Source organism: Grus americana, chromosome 2 (genome assembly GCF_028858705.1).
Source record: "Grus americana isolate bGruAme1 chromosome 2, bGruAme1.mat, whole genome shotgun sequence".
NCBI lineage: Eukaryota > Metazoa > Chordata > Aves > Gruiformes > Gruidae > Grus > Grus americana.
This window is the reverse complement of record NC_072853.1, coordinates 155,996,658-156,020,369: the sequence shown is the minus strand read 5'-3', so window position 1 is coordinate 156,020,369 and position 23,712 is coordinate 155,996,658. Positions and strand designations below refer to the sequence as shown.

At 38.4% G+C, this 23,712-nt stretch overlaps 1 protein-coding gene across 5 annotated transcripts in view; it reads left to right on the top strand.

The window, feature by feature from the left end:
• The first annotated feature begins 1,151 nt into the window (after positions 1-1,151).
• PFKP (phosphofructokinase, platelet) overlaps positions 1,152-23,712 on the top strand; it is a 48,050-nt gene continuing 25,489 nt past the window's right edge. For 2 of the 5 annotated variants that reach the window (XM_054815364.1, XM_054815366.1), the window contains exons 1-7: positions 1,152-1,253; positions 1,425-1,631; positions 10,121-10,194; positions 16,699-16,776; positions 19,027-19,216; positions 21,721-21,886; positions 23,584-23,628. In XM_054815364.1, coding sequence (XP_054671339.1) covers positions 1,547-1,631; positions 10,121-10,194; positions 16,699-16,776; positions 19,027-19,216; positions 21,721-21,886; positions 23,584-23,628 — 638 coding nt within the window. In that variant the 5' untranslated portion in view covers positions 1,152-1,253; positions 1,425-1,546. Of the gene's footprint in view, positions 1,632-1,897; positions 1,935-10,120; positions 10,195-16,698; positions 16,777-19,026; positions 19,217-21,720; positions 21,887-23,583; positions 23,629-23,712 lie in introns of those variants that run through there. The other 3 variants (XR_008575726.1, XM_054815368.1, XM_054815367.1) reach the window with 3 other exon arrangements.

Below are 23,712 nucleotides of genomic sequence, written 5' to 3'. Positions count from 1 at the left end.
TCAACAGAATTATTCTGCTGTACTCAATGCAGCGTTATAATACAAAGAGTTTAAGAAAGCGCCTGTCTACCAGTACTAAGCATTCCTGAAGAAAAAGCATCAGCGCACAAGAGGAGAACAAAAAGCCAGGCAGAAAGACTGGGATTCCTACCTAAAATAATTTCTCCCAACTGCTTTACCTCTGTTGCTCCCTTAGAGTCAACCTTTGTCTCTAAGCTGTAAATACAGCAAGTAACTTCCTTTTCCTACCTGTGCCTGAACATTTGCTACAGTTTCGAGATGCCACAGCAGCAAGACATACCTGAGAAGGGATAAGGGAGGCAAAAGAGAATGAACAGAGCTGTAGGCCTTTGGGTTTCCCCGTCTGACAAGGCGGACGTGGACCAGGCCGTGTGACACCAGCCCTGCCAGATGGCAGAAGTAACTCTTTACTTATTCTGCATTCACAGCGGACGCTGTGTTCTCTGCTCACTGATGCAAGTCTTCCGAGCAACAGGTGAGCGTGACAGGGCAGGCCAAGCGGACTCACAAGAATCGGGCAGTAAGCAACCGATATGCTGGCGGCAGACTTCCCACTCGAGCCTCTAGCAGAGACGGGTAGGCGCTCCCACTCGCGCAGCCCCAGCCGCCCGCCAGGCCTGCAGCGAGACTCACAAGGGACGGCTGGGCCGGGAGCTCCGACCAGCCTCAGCCCGCAGAGCCCAGCCCCACAAGGCGGGATCCTGAAGGCAGCCCCAGCAAAGCTCTCGCGGAAAGGGCTGCTCGGGCAGCCCGCTCTCGCGGCTCCACACGCGCGAGACGGGGACACGCGGTGCTATTCAGTTGCTACCGCAGAGAAGATGAGTTAATTCTGGCCGACAGAACTAACTAACTCCCTCCGCTGCCGCCCCGCCAGACGCCGACCATGTTTCCCACATCGCCCCCACCTCAGGCGCCGCGAGGAGCCCGCCCTCACCTGGAGCCCCTCCCATGCCACCGCCCGCTCCCGCCCGCCGCCTCGCGCCACCTACCCCTCCCCCTCAACCTGCCAGCTGCCTCCGAACGTAACTGCACTGCACCGGCCCGCCTCACCCGCCGCAACGGCTGCCGCTCGAGCTGGCAGCTCGCCTTCTCATTGGCCCTTTGGCCCGCCCGTCAACCGCCGCTCCTGAAGGGGCGTTGGAGGGCGGTGCCGGGTCGCGCCGCGTAGGGCTGTCAGCGGGGAGAGGAAGCAGCCGCGGCGGGGAAGAGGCGGGCGGGTGGCTGGCTGCGATGTGAGGGCTGCATCTCTCTGCTCTCTCCTCACCTTTTCTTCTTGGTTTCCCCCCCCCTCCCCCCCCCCCCGGGATTTTTCACACAGCCACTCCCTCCTCTCACTTTTTCTATAGAAATATACCTGTCTGTAGAAACACACCCACACCGGGATTTTTCGGGTTCTTTTTCAGCAGAGGCCAAGTACTTGATCGAGCGGAGTGTGCACCTCGGGTAGCAGGGCAGAGCCCCGCGGCCAGGGGCTCCCTCAGTGACCTCGCTCCGTCTCGCCCGCCGGTGCCGCCCCCGCAGCGCCATGGATCACCAACCGAAGTTCTTCGAGAACCTCTCGGGCACCGGGAAGGCCATCGGGGTGCTCACTAGCGGCGGCGATGCCCAAGGTAGCTGCTCACGCCGTTCGCTCCGGGAGCGAGGGGAGGAGGAGGGGAAGGAGAGGCAGAAGATGAGGGAGTGGGGGGGAGGAACCGCGGACACGGTGGAGAATGGGGGCAGCGGAAAGGGAGGGTGAGGGTGGGGAGCCCGTCGGGGGATGGTGTGAGGGAGGCAGGAGCGCCAAGGGCCTCCCAGGCAGGCAGGGCGCCCGTACGGGAGGCTGGGGAAGGAGCCGGTGGGTGTAGCAGCGCCTGCCAGAAGGCGGTGGGAAGCATGGGCTGCCCCTGGGGTGTCTGGGGGAAGCCGCGCCGGTAGGGGCACATGGAGGTAGTGGAGAGGGGGAGGGGGTGGGTGTCTGGGAGCGGGGCATACGAGATTGCCGTGGTTCTCGGCTTCCTCTTTCCGTGCTGGTCTTCGAGCTGTCTCTCTTAATATGATTATTTAAAAGATAAATCATTTTTGCGCGGCCTGGGCGCCTGAGCTGCAAACGTACCCTCATCTTTTCTCCCTCCCTTTCTCATCACATTTCCTCCGAGCCTGCCTTGGCAGGGAAGGATGTAGGAACGCTCCGGTAACTTTTACCACCAAAATGCCTTCACCCCTCGGGAGATGGTGGGGGAGAGGAGAATGAGGGGGGAGAGCGGATGGCTGATGTGAGCGTGGGAGGAGGTCGTGCTGCCTCGCACGGCGGGTGGGAGGCTGTCTGCGCTGCTGGAGCTCTGCCAGCCCTCGCCTCATCTGCTTTTCACTTGGTTTTGGCACCGGGAACATGTCTATGTTCCTACCCATGATTTAGAAAGCTCACATGGTAGTTTACTCTCTAGCCCTGTAGGAGTACGTTGGGAACGTGTTTCACCTCCTTAAATCTCTTGAGTGTAGAGGGAGTCCTAGCTACAGGTCAGGGCGAACAAAAGACCTATAGACTTTAAGAGGGAAGGGAAAGAAAAGAGACTTGATCGCAATATACTTAGTCATGAAGTCGTGTTTTCCTACACTTTCGTTTCCCTTTTCTACCAGGAAAATCTCATATAGTTATTAATAGTTGAAAGTTTCAGTTAATTAACATTTCAAATGTGCAATGCTCCATGCTATTTGAGAGGACTCCTGCTCTGCTTTTGCCAGGAGAGTTGTTTAATGATGATTACTTTTAGCTCCTTGCCTTAAATTACGTTTGTGTTTGGGGTTTGTTTTTTTTTTTTTTTCCCCGGGAGTGTCTCCAAAGTACTTTCACTCGAAGAAACGGCACTTTTATTCGCGTTTGTGAATAGAGATAGGAGGGGGAAGCCTATCTTTCGTTTTTGTGTGGGCTCGGCAGTTTAATGACCGTGTCCCCCAGATTTTTACGCGGGGACATGCGGGGCCTAGCACGCGGCTGGGGCGTTCTGCCCCATTTCCGCGGGTGCGGGCAGCAGCCTCTCCTCGCCTCTCTTTGCCGGCGCGGCCATGAGGTGGTAGGTTGCAAGGACCAGTGTCTCCGCGCTCCCTCCCCACCGCCGGTGTGTACGTGATCCGCTGCGAGTCGCTGCAGATTCCGCCTCTTTGCGTCATCTGGGCCGGGAGAAGCATCCTCCCTCCCTCCCTCTGCCCGCAGGAATAACGGGGAGCCCCCGGGTTTTCCTGGGATTATCTCAAACTCTTTCTAGTGAGGGGTGGAAGGGATTTGGTAACAATCGGAGAGGAAAATGCTGCGGTTCCAGAGAAAATGCAAGTTGGTGCGCTTAAATGGCTTCTCTTTTGCCCCTCGGTGGGGTTGCACTTGTTCAAGTTTTATCCACAGTTCGCTTTCAATGTCATCAATTCCCCTGCTAAATGATTCTAGGAGGGACTGTGAATCCAGGCATATCTGTTTTAATGGTCTGGTCGCCAAATCGCCATTTTAAAGTGTGACAGGGCATTGCCTCGAGCAGCAGTAGCGTGCTCAGCAAGAGGCTGAGCCCTGCTACTTGCTTCCGCGTGGCTGGAGATTATGTAATGCAGCAGCAGATGTATCTCTTTTTATAAAGTATTAATCTGTACTTCCCACTATGTGAATTAAAGCATTTACAGGACTGGCAGAATCCACGGGTAGCATCTACACTTTATTATCTGGCAGATCGCAACTGCAGCATATTTACACGGAGGGATAAAAAGTAATAGCCTGTGAAAGTTGTTGTCTGAGGAGTGAGGTTGTCACAAAGACCAAACAAAGTAAACTGGATGCCTTCCAAGTTGTTTTGTAGGCAGCATTACTGTCCTAACTTAGAAGAACAAGGAGGAAAAAAAAACCCAAAACATTTTAGAACTTGATCGTTTCAACTCAACACAGCTTAGATTCATAACCCTTACTATCTTGGTAACAGTATAGATGTGTAAAATATTCAACCTCAAGTCCATTTGCATGCTAGGTTAGGAGTTAAACGAGGGACAGAATGAGTCATGACTTGTCAAGGTCATTTGCCCTCTGTAGGGCAAATGTGGGAGAGAAGTGAAGTGGTGAAGTGTAAACAGAAGGAAATATGCTGCTATTACTGCAGAGTTGTTTGAAAATATATGTTCAAGCAAACTGTAGGTGAGGCAAAACTACTAACTCTGAGGTGGGTGAAAAAGTACTAATGTGAAAAAAGAGTTCCGGTCTCCTGTTTCGTTTTTTCTTAGATTTGTTAGACACTAGAAATCTTCAGAATACCTGTAATGCAAACTGAATTCACAGGAAATTCAGTAGAAAGAACAGCCGTTAGTGTTGCATTAAACTCATGATCGTCATATCAATAGTGCCTTGATTTAGATTGGGCTGTAAATCTTAGCCTAGAACAAAATATGCTTGAAATTATTTTAAAATATAAGTTACCGCCTTTGCTGTTATTGTACTTTTTAGAAGTAGCATTATGTAAATTACACAAACCTTTCTATTTATAGGACATGTTAAGTTTTAAATTACTTCCCCACATTTGTGGTATTTCCTTGTGATGTTTTTTTGTTTTCCTTTTTACTACCTATGGAATGTTAAAGACTATAGAACATGTATACGTCATACTGGAACTATTACGGTTTAGTCACCACTTCTTAAGCACAGGCATATTCTTTTGTTTGGTACAGTTAAAGAATTTATCAGTGATTTTATTTCACAGGAAAAAAGATTTGTATTTTGTACATGTGATGTTAAATCAGTACTGAACTTGGCAGTTCATCACTTTAGCTAGCCAGCTGTTAAATTGTGAACTAAACCAAGAACTTTCCACCATAATCACAAGTACCTTCAGAGTTGAAAGATGTTTTGACAATTGATTCTCAAAATGTATGGGTTAGTTCAATTTCTGGACTATTTCTAAATTGTAGTGGTTGCAGCTCAGAAAGGTGGACTAATAAATGGGTTTTAAGTCATGCTTCTGTCTTCACTTTGTGGAACTCTCTGGCCATGGTCTGCTTCAGGTCATGAAGTACACTGGCTGTATTTCTATGTAGGTTGCCAGTGGCTGCCACAGACAGTTTTGAATGCCATAGGTCACTTAGGTTCGTACAACCTCCGATCAGACTGTTTATTCTAGGACCATGATAGGTATGGCTCCGCAGCAGGAACAATGCCATCTGAAAGCTTTGGACAGAAGGTGATTGTGTGCCGTTGGGGAATTATGTGTTTGCGGCTACTTTGAGCTGTTGCCCAATTTGCTGACTCAAGATTATTGTCTTTGAATGTGACTATGTTATTTTTGAGATAAACTCAAAAAACTTGGTGTTGTGGAAGACAGCTTAAGTCAGGGATTACATGGAAATGGTCTGGAATATCATAGAACATGATTGCTCTATGTTTTAAGCATTACAGGCTTCCCTATGTTTCAAGGCATATTAAATATGTAGTGCAGATGTACTGCTCTTGTCCCAGTAACTTACAGCGGAAGAAGAAATTTTGCCACTGAACAAATACATTAAAAAAAACCCCCAAAACCAAAACACAACCAAAGACAAAAAAAAGAAAAAAAAAATCCCACACCAAAATAACCCACACTCCTTTTATGTCATCCAAATTATTTAACACTTATGTAATTCGAAGATAGTCACAAAGAATTTTTGAATTCTCACCCCCCTTAAAAGGCACCTTTTCCAGAAAATAATAGTATGTGTGTATGTATAGACATGTATAAAGTACATATATATGTCCATATATATAATACTGTAAATATAATTTTTATGTAAAAAATATAAGGAATGTAGTTATTAATGGATGAGTAACTTAATGCATTTAATATTTTGGAGGAACTGCTTCTATAATTAGTGGATTCTGTGATTGAAACTAGTCTCAAGATAATTTTTTTTAATTTGAAGATGGAGTTACGTATGTAGTCTAGATGTTATGCTATTGTAGGTATTTGTGCAGTAGAATGTTCTGATCTAATACAGTGTTACTCTTTAAAAAAATGTGTAGTATTTAGGTATCTAGAGTCATTACTGTGATTATATGTAATAAAATCTGTTAAGTAATTAAAAGTAAATGGAACAAACCCAAATTGTTTTCTTAACTTTTTTTAGTTCTTGTATTTGTCTGCTGCTTCTCATCTTTCCTTTTAATGGTTATAGGCTCTTACATCATTACTGATATATCCATTTACATACTTGAATAAAGTCTTTCTAGTCTTTTTCTTTGGTGATGTTTAGCTATTTTCCTTAGTTTCTGTGTTTTGTTGTCCGGATCTTTGTTCAGGGTAGCACTTTGCGCATATGTGCTAAGTCATTAAGCTTGCATTAAAGCCAATGTTTATCTTTAAAATTGGTGGTACTTCAGTATTTCTTGATACTTGTCCAAGATGCATAGTTTTGATTTTTCTTTTATATGGTTAGTATTACAGTTATTTATTTAAAGGTCTGTCTAGCTGACTAAAGTGAGGAAAACTTGTCTTAAACACAAAATAGGGTTTTAATTTTACTCAAACTCCTCTGTTGTAATGGTGCATATGTATATGGAACAGGATGTAGGCACGGGAAAGAAATACTCTTTTGGGGGAAGGGAGTGCCTTTAAAATAATTTAAAGATTTCTGCAGTACTGTTTGTAACTCTGTTATGAAAATTATTGCTTTCAAAGGCAATTGAATAGACAGTATCAAGAAGGACAGTAAATTATCAACTCAAGTTAATTTCAGACATTATGTAAAGCCATGGAAGTAGTTGCAGATTACTTAAATTTTGTGTCCAAAAGAGCAAAATAAATCTTTTCCTCTGTCAAAGGCTTTAATGCAAAAGCAAATGGTAATTCAGAAAGACTTTAAATAATTATGTTGTAAAAAAAATACTGGTTTTACTCGTGGCTTTCTTTTGAAGCTGCTATTCTAATCCTATATGTTTATCACTATATTATTCAGGACTAAATCCATGGTTAACCCGGTAAATCTCTTTTTCAGTAATACGCATATAGTTACATTTCATAGTTATTATGGTAATTCACAAATGCTATTGTAAGACTCCACAAATAATCAAATACAGCAACATTTTGTTAGACAAGTTCTACAGAGACTGCATGAAATTCTCTGTATTTACATACTTGAACCACTGCAAGCAGTGTATTCAGATTTAGATAGCTAACATGTAAAAGTCTAACACTTGTATGTTTTAACTGTATTTTGTAGATATCAAATTATAACATTCTTCAGTCCTCAGCCCTTCTGAACTGTAAGCCGCTTCTTTAGGAGCTTGCCAATAAACACCCAAGTGCTTTTTCTGTATAAAGAGATAAAATATACATCACCAAATAATCATAAAATGCATGCTGTATAAACTTATAAAGCTACAGTGGTGGTACTAAGAACATGCTTTCTGTCTGGAAGTTGTGGTGGTTTTTTTTTCCTAGGCTTTTTGCCCTTTCTTGCATTTTACCAAGTTTTCCTGTAAGACACACAGAAACTGTAAAGTATTTGCCAAGAAACTATGTGGCTGTATGATGAATATATTCACTGGGAAAGAATTAATGCATCTGCCATTTTGAGACATAAATGCTTATATTTTACTCTGTTTTAGAAGTATGAACATTAAGCCAAATCAACATTTATAGGCTAATTTATACATAACAAAGGTATGGCAGATCTTGACAATTTGTAATGAGAACAGAGTTATTACCCTTCTTTAAAATACACTGATTGAGAGAGGTACATAACTGAAGATGATAAAACTGGGATACATGGCCAATAAAGCAGAAATGTGAGCGAGAAACAGATAAAAGACAAGTATGTATCTTTGGTAGAAATGTGAATATTTATATTTAATGTCTTCCTATTATTTTTTTTTCCTCACAAAACTATTCTGCTTTAGTCTGTTTGGATCAGAGACACTTTTCCAAGTATCCAATTAGAATAGAGAAATACAGAGACTACTGCTGAATGAGACAACAGTCTTTATAACGGAACCTAGATTAGATACCTGAAACAGTCTTAGTGTTTCTTCTCAGGTGCTAAATGGGAGACCTGAAAAAGTTGAACCTCAAAACCCAAAGATTCTTAAAAGGGCAGTTCTGAATAGTCCTCACTTGGTGAGGATGAACTTTTTTGCTTCAGAAAATGAACATTTTAGCTGCTCTTCTAGAGTTCTGCAGCTAAATGGATAATATACAAAGTTTTTCTTGTCTCTAAAAAAAAAAAACCAAAACCAACCCTCTCCACAAACCCAAGCCAACAATGACACTCTCTTCCTCCCCCCCCCCCAAAAAAAGGCAAAAAACCCCCCACAAAATCCAAACTACCAAAAAACCTCCATATCAACCAACAACAACAAAAAAAGCCAACCTCCCACACAACATGTTGTGCATTAATAGAAGCAAGCTGTGGACTTAATAAGGAGTAGCTTGTGCTTGTGTCTTCCCTGCTTGAGGAAAAGGGCAGTGCTGTGAAGAACTGTCAGCTTTATAAAGTTAAAGGTCTTTGTCTCCACTTTTCAGGGGACATTGTGGGGGTGGGGGTTTTTTTATTATGAAAACTGTCTCAGAGGAGATAACTTTGCTCTGTGTAGTAGATTTGTTTTGATCTGAGAGTTAGCTTGCTAACTTTCTTTTCAGTACAGCCTGTCAGATGAGATTCTCTGCTTTGCTTTTGCGTCATCCAGTTCATCATCCAAAGCTGTTCTTCTAGCTGTCTTGGCATTTGAGAACTTTTTCCACCTCTGCAACGAGGCTGACTCTGAGAGAATTCTTGCTGTTATTTCCTAAAACAGAATTGATAAGAAAACACTGTACTTTTGATTTTAATCTTGAGGCTAGGTGACATCTATATGAACAACAAAGCAACTTTTGGTTTTGGCAAACTTAATTTTTTGTTTTGCATTGGGCAACTTCGGGGGCTTTCTGGTACGTTCCTAAGTAATAAATCTTTGAGAATAACCTCAGTCTCATTCTCTTTTCAGACAGGTAAGATTTCATAGCTCAGTATTTTTTCCAATAATGGTGGATATTGTAGGAATAGATATTTATGGCTTACTGTGTTGTGGGTTTATATATTCTAGTTAGGGACTTTTTACATCTCCAGGTAGGTGAACGCTTAACACCTAGGTTGAACAGCAGAGCTGACCACCTACTTTGCTGTTTTGATATTAAGTGCAACAGATTTGGAGAGTTGGTGCCCAATAGTTTGGATTTCACATTTCTGGCATCCCTTTTCAACTGATGTGCTGAGGCTATTTCTTTCAGTGTCGCCTAACTACTTCTGTCCTCATGCTTTGCATAATCTCTTATGTCTATGTGGTATGGAAGCAATTAGTTTATTACTTTTGGAAACTTCCTGAATAACAAGTAAGGTAACACAGTATCTGAAGGGGTAGGTTATAACAGGAATTCATTTGACCCATGTAGGGGGACCAGTGGAACTTTCACTGTTGCTCAGGAGGTTAAGTATTTGACCATTGGGCTTAAATGGAAGATTTTAGATTAGTATAATTTGTCAGATGTCTGTAAGCAGAGAATTCAAATGTGAGCTTGCAGTTCCAGGAAGCAAAGTGGCTTTTAGGCACTTTCCTGTCAAATGAGTCAATGCAGCATTTCTTCTGTTAATTTACTGCTGCTTCTGTCTTTTCAAGTGGGCACCTGCTCATGTCAGGAGCTTTGGCTGTGCTCCCTACAAAATACTGTGTATACACCTGTGTTACCTTGGAAAGCTCAGGAAAAAGAACTGTTACAATATAATTTCTGCTATGAAGAAACTAAAATTTAACTGGCTGAATGTTTTACGTTTCAGAAAACTAATCATTATTGTGAAATGAATTTACTTTCTTGTTTAGTAGCTATTTCTTTTACAATGCTCTTTTACAATCAGCAGCAATTTTATCTCTGATTAACACACATACTAGCATCCACATAATTATTGTAACAAAGCAAATCATGGACTGATTGCACTGTCATTAAGCAAATTTCTGTTTTAATAGATGCTGATCATTGTCTTTCTTTAGAAATAAATTAATGTTTCTTTTTTTAAAAAAATGTTGAAAATTTATAGTGTACAAAAAATATTGGATAATCTATAACAATGTGATTTTGCTTTTTCTTCCCAGGTATGAATGCTGCTGTGCGCGCAGTAGTGCGCATGGGAATCTATGTAAAAGCCAAAGTGTATTTTGTTTATGAGGTTAGTTTTTGTTTTATTCATTTTGTATTTGTCTTCTGACTATATTTGAGTTTTTGTGGAAACCTCATGAAGAGTGAATAGTATAAATTTTAAAATGTTGTAGATGTCAGTCCCTTTCATCATATCAATATTCTATTTTGTATTTTTTATTTTTGTGGAAAGTACTTTTTACAAGGTATATATTAAAACTGTTTAATTTTAAAGTAATTTTTTAAATATATGGAATTCTTCACATGCCACCAGAAGATTGAAAATACTGAGAAAACCGGAGATGGTTTTCACCCAGCAGTGAGCTGTGTATTTGTTTGATGTTTGGCCCCAAATACTGTACTTTATAAATACCTTCCTACACCTAGTTAAACTACTAATTCTTCATCTTCCAGTCCATTTTCCTCGGGTATGATAAGGCTGTGCTATCACCCTAATTTCACAGATCACACAACTTGTGTTTGATCAAAAGTACTGTCAGGCTGCTGCCATCTTTCCTGGCTTATAGGTAGAAAGTTGTAACTGAAAAAACTCCAACCAACAATCAAAAAAGACCCCACGAAAAAGCCTGTACCATCAGTAGTGTGTCCAGACATCAGAATTTTGTGGTTGAAACTTTCAACTGCGTGTGCATGAAGATTGTTAACTTCTGTAACAATTATCTGATATGAAAAAATGATGGGACAAGCTTATTGTAAATGCCAAAATAATACTATATGTGTATGTCTTACTGGAAGACTAAGCTATTATTAGACTTCCACCTGAAGGACACTTTCAGTTTTTATAAAATTTGCAGATTAAATAATACAGTAAATATACTTGGCAAGAAATCATTCTGTTCACACTGGAATTACTGTACAACTCCTTAGAAGTTTAAGGTGATTACAAATCATGATAAATATTTGATATGGGACAAAACTTGGTAGGCAATATTCCTAGCAAAATGTAATTTTAATGTTTAATATAAAAATACAGAGTACTAGAATTCATAGAAATGCTAGGAAGGTACTTTGGTTTTAGTTTTGTGCATGCAAAATATGCAATTTAGCTTTAAAAGGCAGCCAAGTCCATTTTCTTTCTGTGTCTGTTTATTCCTATAGCTCATTTACTAAAGAGATGCAAAGTATATTGAAATGCAAATGAGCAGAGCACTGTGCTCCAAAGCTCTTTTGTACTACAGTGCTACAGCAAGTAGCTCTGAATACTTAGTGTGTGCTAATTACATGGCCAATCTCTAGAATTCCTTCAGTGTTCAGCTGTTTTGCAGGCTTGCTGAAATGGGTCAGATACTTTTACAGAAATAATGTTTTTTTGGCTGTCTTTAAAGGCCAGAACGTGGATTTTTTTTTAATTATGCTTAACATGAGAATTACCATCTTTGTAGTTCATCTTACAATATGTTTACTTTTGTCACCTTTTAAAAACTGTTTTGTATCACAGAGTGTATTCAATGATAAATTTCCAGAGAAATTTGGATATTTCTATTTTTCTGAACTTACAGAATTGCACTCTTTAAGTTATCGTGTTCTGTTAATTGCTGGAGTTTGCCAATGTGAAGTCACAGATATTTCTGAATGAAAATCCATGGTAAAAATCAAGTCAATGTTGGAGTTCTGAGTTTGCATTATATATTGTTATTCTATCTTCATTGTAACAGTGTAGTCTGGAAGAAAAATGCACCTTTCACTGTAAGTATGGGTAATAGCTCAGAAAGAGATCTTCGCTTCTAGATTAGTCCATTCAGTTCTATGTTTCAGGAAGTACTGAATGCTAAGCTTTTTTCCTCTCAGTGTTAATTAAAACATGAAGTCAGTTTTCTTTCACAATGCATATCAGAGAAACACTGTTGCAAGCTTTGAAATGAAACAATTTAATTTCAGCACTTGGAAATAGGAAACAGATGCAGGTGACAAGTATAGGGGAAGATAAAAATCTTAGGTTAAGACTTGTCACTAATGATCCCCGTTATAAGCCTTTGCATGATGTATACAGAAATGTATTTTCGTATATACTTGAAGTTATTTTACGTAATATTTTTAATAAAGTCCTCTTAAATTACAGTTGATCAAATGCAGACATCAGAGTGTTAAGCAATGAAAATACTGTATTTTTAGCCTACGTTTCGAGTAGGCATTTTAACTAGACACACGTAAGTTAAGGTAAAGCAGTGCTTGTATTGAAGCTACTCTGAAAAACTGAAGAAGAAAACCAAAGTGGCAATATCTGAGAGGTGAAAAATGTTTTCTTATTTGGAGCCAGAAGTGGAGTTAAAGGTCTCAGCCTCTTCAAGCCTACTTTGCTCTAGTTGTCATACGTTCTTTTTCTCCTGTAACTTTCTCTGTCGTAAGCACTTTTTTTTTTGCACTGTAAAACCATCTGTCTTCTGCAGTGGCTAAATCTAGCTCCATATTCTAAGTAAAACAATAACTCTATTTTCCTTTTGTTTCCTAACTCCATTTTGTTCATTTTATGAACATTTTATGAGAGATTTCCAAGATAAATAAATAAAAATTGGCAATGAACTAGATAGAAGTAATTTTCCAGCCTTTTTGAAGTTGGATTTACCAAAGCCCAAGGAAAGAAACAGTTAGATATTGGAATTCTTGGGCTGTTTATACATATTTTGATTCCCAAAAGGGAAGGGGGGGGGGGGGGAAAGAACCTGTCCCCCCAAACTCACGTGAAAATTAAAACTATAAAATAGTTTTATATAAAAGCTATAATTTATAATATTTATATATAATTTATATAGTTTAAATAAAAATTTTATAACTGTAAAATTAAAAAAACCTGTGTATCTTAATGCATTGGAATTAGCACATTTGAAAATTTGGCTATTAATTTGTGGAAACACTTCTTACTCTATACCGTTGCCCTAGTTTCATACTCTATTCATGTTAACATCTTTTAGTACTTAATTTTAGTATATAAACAGTCTGTAGTCATCCTCACTGACTAGCATCACATTATTCCTCAAATCTACCCCAATCTGAATTAATATTTGAATACCCATGGACTCATTTCACTAAGAGATGGAAGATGTAAAAGTACGGTGCTGCCCTAGGAGGCTAGTTTAAATTTTTTCACTAATCAGAAGTGATTTAAGTTGGTTTTGGTTTGGAGGTTGTTTTTCTTTTTTAATTGAGGATGAGAAGAAAAAGTGATGCCTCTCATTTATGGCATTCATTTTAGAAACTGAGGTCTTAAATATAATACAATACAAATAACCTGCCCTTTTTCCAGGATTGAAGCACATAGTTCCCAGTGGATGCGTGCTCTTACTACTAAGCTATGGAACTTTTAGATTCTTCATCTTGATTAAGAATCTTTTTCTCAAGAGGCCAGCATTGGAAATGCAATGGTACGGCAGTCATGGATTTCTGTGAGGAAAACGTTATGTCTTTTATGTGGTGGTTTGTGCACTCAGTGATGCTAGTATTTTACGTTGTTGAGCAATAGCTAAAAAAGCTCAATAAGTAAACTTAAAAATTGTTAAAGTCCCAAATGTCTTGCATGTAACATATCAGAAGATGGCTTGTTCTTTTTTGAAAGCTTTTGTCTGTAGTTAAGACCGGAGCCAAAGTTAGCTCTGTCTCTGCCAGTCTCTCCAGGAGTTACAGCGTATATGTATGTACCCTGTGAACAGATGACCCACAGAGATTTTCTTTTGTTCATCTTTGAATAATCAGATTTTGGGTAGAGAAAGAAATAAGCATAAAATGGAGTTGATCTTCAAGTATAGTGCTTGCTGTATTTTTGACAGCTGCTTTTTTCCATTCTTGCCCCATAGTTATAGTATCTTAGTACCTAAGCTTCTATTCTTAGAATCTAAGTCAGATTTCAGTGTTTAAATAACTAAAGTGATAAATGGAAATCATGATCATTATTAACACTTCAATTATAATTGGTCGTCTTTTTTTCACTATAGCTTTTCTAGAAAGGTGTTTTAATTCTGTGGCTTTTGTATCTCTTAATGATGTGGAGGAACAGTGTGGAAATTCTAGCTACGTTGTTCAGAGCTAGCTTACATATGCTACTTGGCAAGTGGCACTGAGTTAGAAAAAGCTAATGTAACAGTTAAAATGGCTCAGGCCTGTTCCAAAAGCTCCCTGTCCTTACCTTGTAGTGGGAGGAATTGTTAATACAACCCCTGTATTAACAGGGGTTGTTTGCACAGAGAAAGTAGAACCAATGTGGACTCCTGGCCAGAATCCATGAGTTCTGTCTACTTTAAAGATGCATGGTGCAGGAGTCTGTCATTGCTCATCCTTAGCCTAGCTGTAAGGTGTTTCAAATCTTACAATTTCAAATAGTAGTATATCAATTTGCTTTTCCCTGTGTTTTAGATTTGTTAATAAAAAATGAATTGGGAATTTTCATCTATGAGTCTCATGAAATGTATATAATTATGTGTATAATTACTGTATATAATACTTTCTTGGGTCCACTTTCTTGTATTTTTCCTCTCAAGTAAAAATGGAAGGTGAATGATTGGAGCAGATATGTGAACTATATATGTTCTTGTCAGCTTACTATAGTCAGTGTTACAGAGTTAGAATGCAACATTACACTATTCTTTCAGGATTTGTTGCCTATGAATCTTTGTGTTACTGCAGTTGCCAACTGGAACACTGATAGGAAATGCTTTCAATCCATTACTGAGTGATATAAGTAACATTGGGTTCTTTATTTTAAAAACAAAAAAACAAGCAAACTTGTGAGAAGTAAACTTACTAGTTTATTAGCCTTCATCAAGCTCAGTTGGATCCACTGGAATGTTTCTGTCTGAAGATTTTTGCGCTTCATCTGAGAGGTTTTTTTTTAAGTTGATATGTAGTTTAAGAATTATTTCTTTTCAGATTTGCTCTAATTTTGAAGGAATTGTGCAAATAATGTCTTAGCTTCAAGTGATTATATGTATACATTAGTTACATATCAAAGTTATCTGGAGAGTGTACAAAATATTGAGAAGATCTGCTGAATGACAGACATAGACTGTTTTCTACCTAACTGCTTCTTTACTTTTACTTGATCATTTTATATGTAATTTCATTAATCAAGTCTCACTGTGCAGAAACTTTTACACTTTCCCCTTGGAATCTGTACTAAAATCCTAGAAATTCTGAGTAATTCATACTTTTGCTGAGTCCAGGTTATCTTTATATTCTTATCCTATCATGCTAGTGAGGGACTCCAAGTATGATACAGTATTCCTATAATATAAATGGCTTTTAAAGCCGGTGTAGGCTTAGTGCATTTCCAAGTTACTGCTTACTGGATAAAATCTACATATACTCTGGATCATGCCAAAGTAAGTGTCTGCAGTTTATAATGTCAGTTTAATTGTCTTCTAAACTCTCTTCTATTTCTAGTTCTACCCGAAATATTATCGAGAACCCTAAAACTAAATATGTAGAGTCTTGCAAGAACTGCATACAAAAGAAAGATTAACTAATTGTTCTTCAGCATGATTATCCACATTTACACATAACCTAAAAATGGAGACACAAACATGGTCATGTTTATTTTTGTTTAGTGGTTTTTATTTGTTTTCTTTAACCTAGCATGTTTTTTTTTCCCTTTGGATTTGAATAAATGTCAAAGTTGGATGCTAACTCCGGTTTTATTCTGGTGTCTGTATCAGTTAAGTTTTTCCAGGATAGAACTTCGCTGTATGTGTGTACACATATATATATTTTAAAATCAGTGTTCACAATATCACCTAATTGGAAAGAATCTGTAATTGTTGCTAACTTTCTGCTAGTATTTATGCAGAGAGTTAATAAAGCCAGGCATAACAAAATCCTTCAGCTGCTCACTGGCTATAGCTTTCCTTCTTTCAACTAAGTGTAGTTCTTTCCGTATTACAGCATGCATTTGTTTCTGAAGACCATTTGAGTTAAGGTATTAAGGATTTCTTAAATGCATGGCTAAAACTTCTATTTTTCTACTAAATTTCTTTCATCTCTTTATTCTGTAACTGCCTCCAAAAAAGAATAAAGATTATGTGACCTGATTTCTTCTTCCTTTATGAAAAATTTTTTGTTGTTGCTTTTTATTTTGTTTTGCTTATACCTACCTTGGGGAAAAAGTGTACAAAGTGTTACAAAGTTAGATATTTTTCAAAGATCATGACCTCAGGTTGAGGAAGCACATTTTATAACGCTTTTCAAAGTTCTTCCATCTTTGTAGTTTTTCAAAAATAACTGAATATTTGTTCCTAAGAAAGGAGAAATACATTGCCATTGTGGTTTATAAACTCTGTAATCTGTGTAAAGTATTACTTTATTTTGAAGTTGTCTTTGGAACTGATCTTCTAGGAAGAGGGTTTGTTTGGCTTTTTTCCCCCTAATTTGGTACCTGCTTGAATGTTTCATTTAAATTGAGTATTATTTTTTTTATTCAGTGTTTTTAAAAACTTAAAGTTGCATTAAAATACACAAGGTGAGTATTACTGCAGTAGAGATGTTACATAATTTTTCAAATCGGACTTCTGAAATACTTTTTCTCTTTCAGGGTTACCAGGGAATGGTTGATGGAGGTGATAATATTGTAGAAGTTTCATGGGAAAGTGTTTCAAGTATCCTGCAAGTGGTAAGTGTTAGGGGATGGGACCCAAATTCTCTCTCGTTAATCGGGGAACCAAAATTCTAGGTCCGGGCAACCACTGTAATTATGGATTCAAATTCGTTGATGACTGAGTGACCAGCACATACCACTTTTAGCAGAGCCTGACTTCTACAGTATGGATGTTTGATACTTTCTAAAGATCTTTGTATTGTCTTGTATTTGGTGCACAGAAATAATCTTGAAAACCTTTGTCCTAGATTTTCAACATTACATGTCATTAGCCTCCTAAAGCCATATTGACAAGCCTATATTTAATAAAAAAGACATTATAGGATGAAAAGATGAAACAACTGTGTTTTGTAAGGCAAGTGTTTTCTTATGAAACCCTGTTGGCTTTCTGCGTGAGTGGATTTAGAATTATCGTAATGGGTGTAATTGTAGTACAGTTCTCCAGAGCTCAAATAATACCAGTGCCTTTGTCTGTACGTTTATATTGCAATGTTCTGCAAGGTGGCCATTTGGATGTCCTTACACTTTTCCTCAGCATGGTAATGTTGTTACCTCTTCCAGAGCAGATGCTATGTTTGGCAAAGAGGCCTTACTGCTTGCCAAGCTTTCTGAAAATGATCTCCAGGTGAAGCGTGGGTTTCTTTAGAGCTTTCTGTAAAGCTAATATAATAAATATAAAGCAGTTAGCAAAGAGAAAAATATTTTTTAATTTTTTTTTAAAACAAATAATCTGGATTACTGTGAGATTTTGTCCACGTATGTTTGGGTTTTTGATGTTTTGTTTTTTTTTTAATACCCTGTCTGTCTTGTAGAATCTGTAATCTTATGATTAAGAGAAAATTGAGATGTCATGGCCAAGCCACACAGGAGTATAAGTAGGAGCAGAATGTAGACATCTCATACATGTATATAGCATACATAATATAAGAATTAACACCTTTCTGAGCCTGATTGCTGGGAATTCCACAGACCAGCAGTGGAGCTGAGGGTGCATCTTAAAGAATGTGTTTAGTTGTTTTGATAAAAGATTTTTTCAGCCCAACCTATATTTCTGTTTAATCAGAACAAGTTGTAGTACAGTGTTTCAAATACATAGTCTCTTTTCCACTTACAGCTCTGGTTTCTTTTAAGTATGAAAATATCCAGTCTAGAAATGGGTTTTTTCAGTCCCGATTGTTATTTTTAGAACATCTCCATGTGTACACTTCTGTTTTTTTGTCTGTGGAGAAAGCTGAACTGCTTCTATTCCACTTTTTTTCTCTCTCCTTCAACTAGCAGCTGTTCTGTATTGCATCGTAGATGATATAATAGTGCCTAGGACTGGCCTGAGAGCTGAAACATCTACTGATAGGGCAAATCATATCAGTAGAGCCTCTACAGATTTGAGCTTAAATTTAGATTGGTGTGACTGATTAATTATAAGGCAAAGGGAAGGAAATGTTTGTGCAAATGTGAGGTAATCACCTCCCAATTTGTATGCAGGGGAAAAAAAATGTTTTTGCAGTATTAATTTTATTTTTACTGTGACAATAAATCAGGTAAAAATTAGACTTTTCTCAAGTGACTGAACAACATAAACAGAAGATTTGTAAATAACTTTTTCAGCAAGATTCCAGCAATTTTCGGTGACAGGGTGCTTTGGTCTTTTTTGAAAATAATGACTTCCATTTTTGGAGGAAGCTTTTAAAATCATATTAATAAATACAGAACATAAATTAATAAACCAGAAAATTTAACATTAGTCAGATCTGTACAGCACTAAATGTGGATGCAGTTCTTCCTGTAATTCTGTAGAATGAGAGTAAATGCTAATTTTGAGCTTTAGGGATACATCTTTTCTGTTACAGTTTATATATTTCATGATACTAGGGGGGAAAAGTCATGCTTTGAAGTAAATTCATTTAAATTCTTAACTACTTAGTATCATGTTACTTTTGCTATTGTCATCACTTATGAGTAATAATTAGATAATTAATTGGAATGCTACTGAAATTAATCCCAAATCATTTAACATTTTCCTTCAAAAGTAGTTCTTTATCAGTCATTTTGGAGCATTTTTTTCCCTCTTCCCTGGTGTGTGTATGTGCTCTTGAAAACATAATTTCCCACAGGTTTGATGGTTCTTTATTTTTCATTACTTTTTACTCACTGCAAAATTAGAGATGGAGGTTATGCTAAAAAAAATAACTATTCATCATTAAACCATCTTAAAAATACAGTAAAATACTGGATTATAAATTAAAACTGTTATACTTCCTTTTTTAGGGAGGTACAGTTATTGGTAGTGCACGCTGCAAATCTTTTCGTACCCGGGAGGGCCGCCTGCAGGCAGCCTACAACTTAGTTCAGAGAGGAATCACTAATCTTTGTGTGATTGGCGGAGATGGCAGCTTAACTGGTGCCAATCTCTTCCGGGAGGAGTGGAGTGGACTTCTAGAAGAACTGGCACAGAAAGGTAAGTTTGCGTTTAGACCCTCTAGGCTTTTAGTCCAGTCTCCAGGGAAGTTATGTACCCTAGCTACACATATGCAAACTATATCTAGAGGATATTTCTTAAGTTAAAAATCAAATGCTTACATTCTAGGAACTTACATGGTTATTCATAAATAAATAGTTTTTGATTTCTGTACATCCTCTCTTATATACCTTAAAGATTCAAAAAGGCCAAGTTACTGGGCAACTGCCTGTGTGGCTTTTTTCCCCCATTATGAATAATTTTCAGGGCCTGAACTTCAAACCTTCTGCTTGAAAAGCCCTTTGTCCTCAAATCCAAACTGAGATGGTAATTCCTTTCTTACAAGAAGCTACACACTTGGTTGTCATTAAATTATGATGCTTTCCTGCCTGTATGTCACTATTTGTTTAAGATCAGAACATTAAGTGGCTGTTGCTAAAAGTGCATTCAGCCCAGTAGTTGTCTTTGATAGCATCCAAAAGAATGTATAGGGAAGAGTAAAAGAACAGAACAAGCCTAAATAATGCTGTGTGGATGCTATATGTTATTCATAATATATAAACACTCTTATAGGTTCCATCCATTTCTGTCTTCAGGATTTCCTGAATCAGATGCTGTTAGCACTCCTTTATAGATTTCTCTTCCATGAACATATGTAGTCTCCTTGAAAGTAAACAGATTTTTACTGAAAATGTTGTGTAGCAAGGAGTTACACAGCTTCACTGAGCGATGAAGATTGTGAAGAATCTTCTTTTTATTTTGATCCTGCTGGCTTCTAGTTTCATTTGATGTCCTATAATTTTTGTTTTAGAACAAACAGTGAAGGATCAATCCCACTTCCTCTCTGCATGCCACTTGAGATTTTTACAGATGTCTTATTTTCCCTTCGTCATCTCTTTTTCTAGATGGATGAGTCCTAGTTTGCTTAGTTGTTCCTTATATGTAAGTTCTATACCTTTGATCATCTCTGTTGCCCTTCTCTGAACCTTTTCCAGTTCTACCATGTCCTTTTTGAGGTGGGGAAGACCACAACTGCACCCAGTATTCAAGATGAGGGCAAACCATGGATCTACACAGTAGTATAATGAACTTTTTGTTCTCTGTTCTTTTCCTAATATTTTCTAATATTTTGATTTTTTTTGACTGCTATTGAGCATTGAAGCTGATTTATTAATGAAAACAGCATTATTATGTTGTTATGCTGAAAATAGCACTATTTTGTTTGTAATGTTAGGGTACATTTTTCATATGTATTAGTTTACATTTATCTACAATGAATTCCATCTGATACTTTACTGCTCACTGTGTCTTGCTAGTCATCTTCATTTCTTCTCAGATACTCCACACCTTTAGAACCCAAATAATTCAGTTTGATCAGTAAACTTTGACACCTTACTGCTCATTCCCTTTTCTAGGTTATTGCTCAGTATGTTGAACAGCACAGGTCCTTGTAGATCTCCATTGGTTACCTTCCTCAGATACAAGAACTTGCATTTACTACTGCCCTCTGTTTTGTATTTTTTTTTACCCTCTGTTTCACATTATTTATTCTATGCAAAAGCCTTCTCTCTTATGCTGTGGCTATTTAGTTTCCTCAAAATCCTTTGAGGACAGACATTGTCAATGGCTTTTTGGAAATTTATGTAGAATATGTCAACCAGATATCCCTTATTCATGCGATTATTAAGTCACCTTTGGAACTCTAGGAAAGGTTTGTAATGCGTGGTATACATTCATGGAAAACATTTTGATTCTTTTTCAGAATGCTGTATTTATCTTTATGGACATTAGTTTTTCATTATGGTTTCTACTACTTTCTCTAGCATAGACATTAAGCACACTGATATATAGCTCTTGAATCCCATATTAAAAATTTGACATGTATTTACTACCATCACATCCACAGATACTGAGGTAGTTTTAAGTGCTTAAGTGCTAAGGTATTTCATCCTTGAGATCCTTTAGAACTCTTGGATGATTCAGCATTTTCACTGATCTCTTGGGAGACACAGACTAAGACTTAGAATAGGAGCTTTTCTATTCTATTTGCTTATTAATCATGAAATCAGAGCCTTTCAGTGTTGCTGAAGAGAAGCCTTCAAAAGTTTAATGCTGGTTTTTGATTGTTTATATATGTCCATAATCACATCCAGTTTGCATCCTTTTACTTCTTCATTGCATGTCATGCACTGAGACTACAATTTGAATGCCATTATTTAAATCCAAACCACCAATTGGTTACAAAACTTGATAATCTGTTGACACTGAAATGGACTGAAAAGCTCTTGTTTCCTTCTTTACTGTAAGGAGTTCTATGCAGGATTCTTTTGGTTGGTTGGTTTTGTTTGTAGTTATGACTAACCTTTTTACCTAAAATATCTAAACCTAATTCAAATTTTGGATGTGTTTAATTTACAAAAAGTAGAGCAACCAAGCAATATGTCTAAAATGTTTTAGAAAAAACAACAACAACTTACAACTCTTTCTCTGGATATTCTTTACAGGAAAGATTGATGAAGAGGCTGTTAAGAAATATGCTTACCTTAACATTGTGGGAATGGTTGGATCTATAGACAATGACTTCTGTGGCACTGATATGACCATAGGTACTGACTCAGCCTTGCACAGAATCATTGAAGTTGTGGATGCCATCATGACCACTGCTCAAAGGTAAATTGTGCATATTATAGAAAACTATAACAAATATATGACAATGGGTATAGAATCATAGAATGGTTTAGGTTGGAAGGGACCTTAAAGATCATCTAGTTCCAACCCCCTTGCCCTGGGCAGGGATACCCTGCACTGGACCAGGTTGCCTGAAACCTCATCCACCCTGGCTGTGAACACTTATAGGGAGGGGGCATCCACAACTTCTCTGGGCAACTTGTTCAGTGTCTCACCACCCTCGCAGTAAAGGATTTCTTCCTTATACCTAATTTAAATCTACCTTCTTTCAGTTTAAACCCATTACCACTTGTCCTATCACTACACTCCCTGATAAACAGTCCCTCACCATCTTTCCTGTAGGCCCCCTTCAGATACTGGAAAGCTGCAATTAGATCTCCCCGGAGCTTTCTCTTCTCCAGGCTGAACAATCCCAACTCTCTCAGCCTGTCTTCAGAGGGCCGGAGCACCTCTCCTATGATCAGCTTCGTGGCCTCCTCTGGATTCGCTCCAACAGCTCCATGTCTGTCTTGTACTGGGGCCCCCAGAGCTGGATGCAGTACTCCAGGTGGGGTCTCACGAAAGCAGAGTAGAGGAGGAGAATCCTCCCTTGACCTGCTGGTCATGTTGTTTTAGATGCAGCCCAGGATGTGTTTGGCTTTCTGGGCTGCAAGCGCACGCTGCCAGCTCAAGTTGAGCTTTTCAGCAACCAACAAGCCATTAGAAGGGTAATGGCTTTAAGCTGAAGGAGGATAGATTAGATATTAGGAAGAAATTCTTGACCGTGAGGGTGGTGAGGCACTGACACAAGTTGCCCAAATAAACTGTGGATTCCCCATCCCTGGAAGTGTTCAAGGCCAAGTTCAAGGCCAAGTTGAATGGGGCTTTGGACAACCTGGTCTAGTGGAGGGTGTCCCTGCCCATGGCAGGGGGGTTGGAACTAGATAAGCTTTAAGGCCCCTTCCAACCCAAACCGATCTATGATTCTGTGATACAGTTGTTGATGCTTCAAGTCTTGTTTCCTATTGCCATACAATAGTGGAGGATATAAGTTAATTTTAAATAGAAGTTAGGTAACTGGTATTTGTAATATTTCTAGAGTGGGAATAAAAGCTCTTTTTTGGCTGCATCTTTCAAGTGTCTCAGTTTTCTTTTTTTCTTAGTCACTGCTCTTCCATCATTCCTGTCATGGCAGCACTTCAAACATCTGATTGTAGATGCTGTGTCAGCTTTAGGGACAGGCTTTTTTTTTTTTAATATGGTTTTTGTCTTTTCCAGACATGCTCTTCTAGAGAAAATCCAGACACTTTAAATATAGAAACAGATGCTACTTTGTACTCTTAGCTTTCCCTAGGTAAAAATTAAGCAATTAAATGATTCTTTTTTTAAATACAGCTATATCATTACAGTTCTTAACTATGGGTCTGCATCATTTACATTTCTGGTAAATGTTCACCTCTCCTCTCCTAACTGCCCTTACATGTTTTATAAGAAAGTAGTTGTGAAAATGAATTATGCACTGGAAGATACCTAATTTTAAATATGTTGTTTAATATGGTCTTCTATTTTGCTAATGAATTCTTTGTTTGCTAAGCATGGTAAACACAGGCTATTTCCTGATATCGGATTCTGATTTCAAGAATTTGGACTGGATTTTTGAGTTGCAGTATTACAGTTGATTTGTTTTCTTATTTTTACAGTCATCAGAGGACATTTGTTCTGGAGGTTATGGGGAGACACTGTGGGTATGTATTGTCTTCAGCAGTCTGTGTCTCATACATCTATAATTATGAAAGATCAAGAATCTGAACCATAAATGTCTAATCATT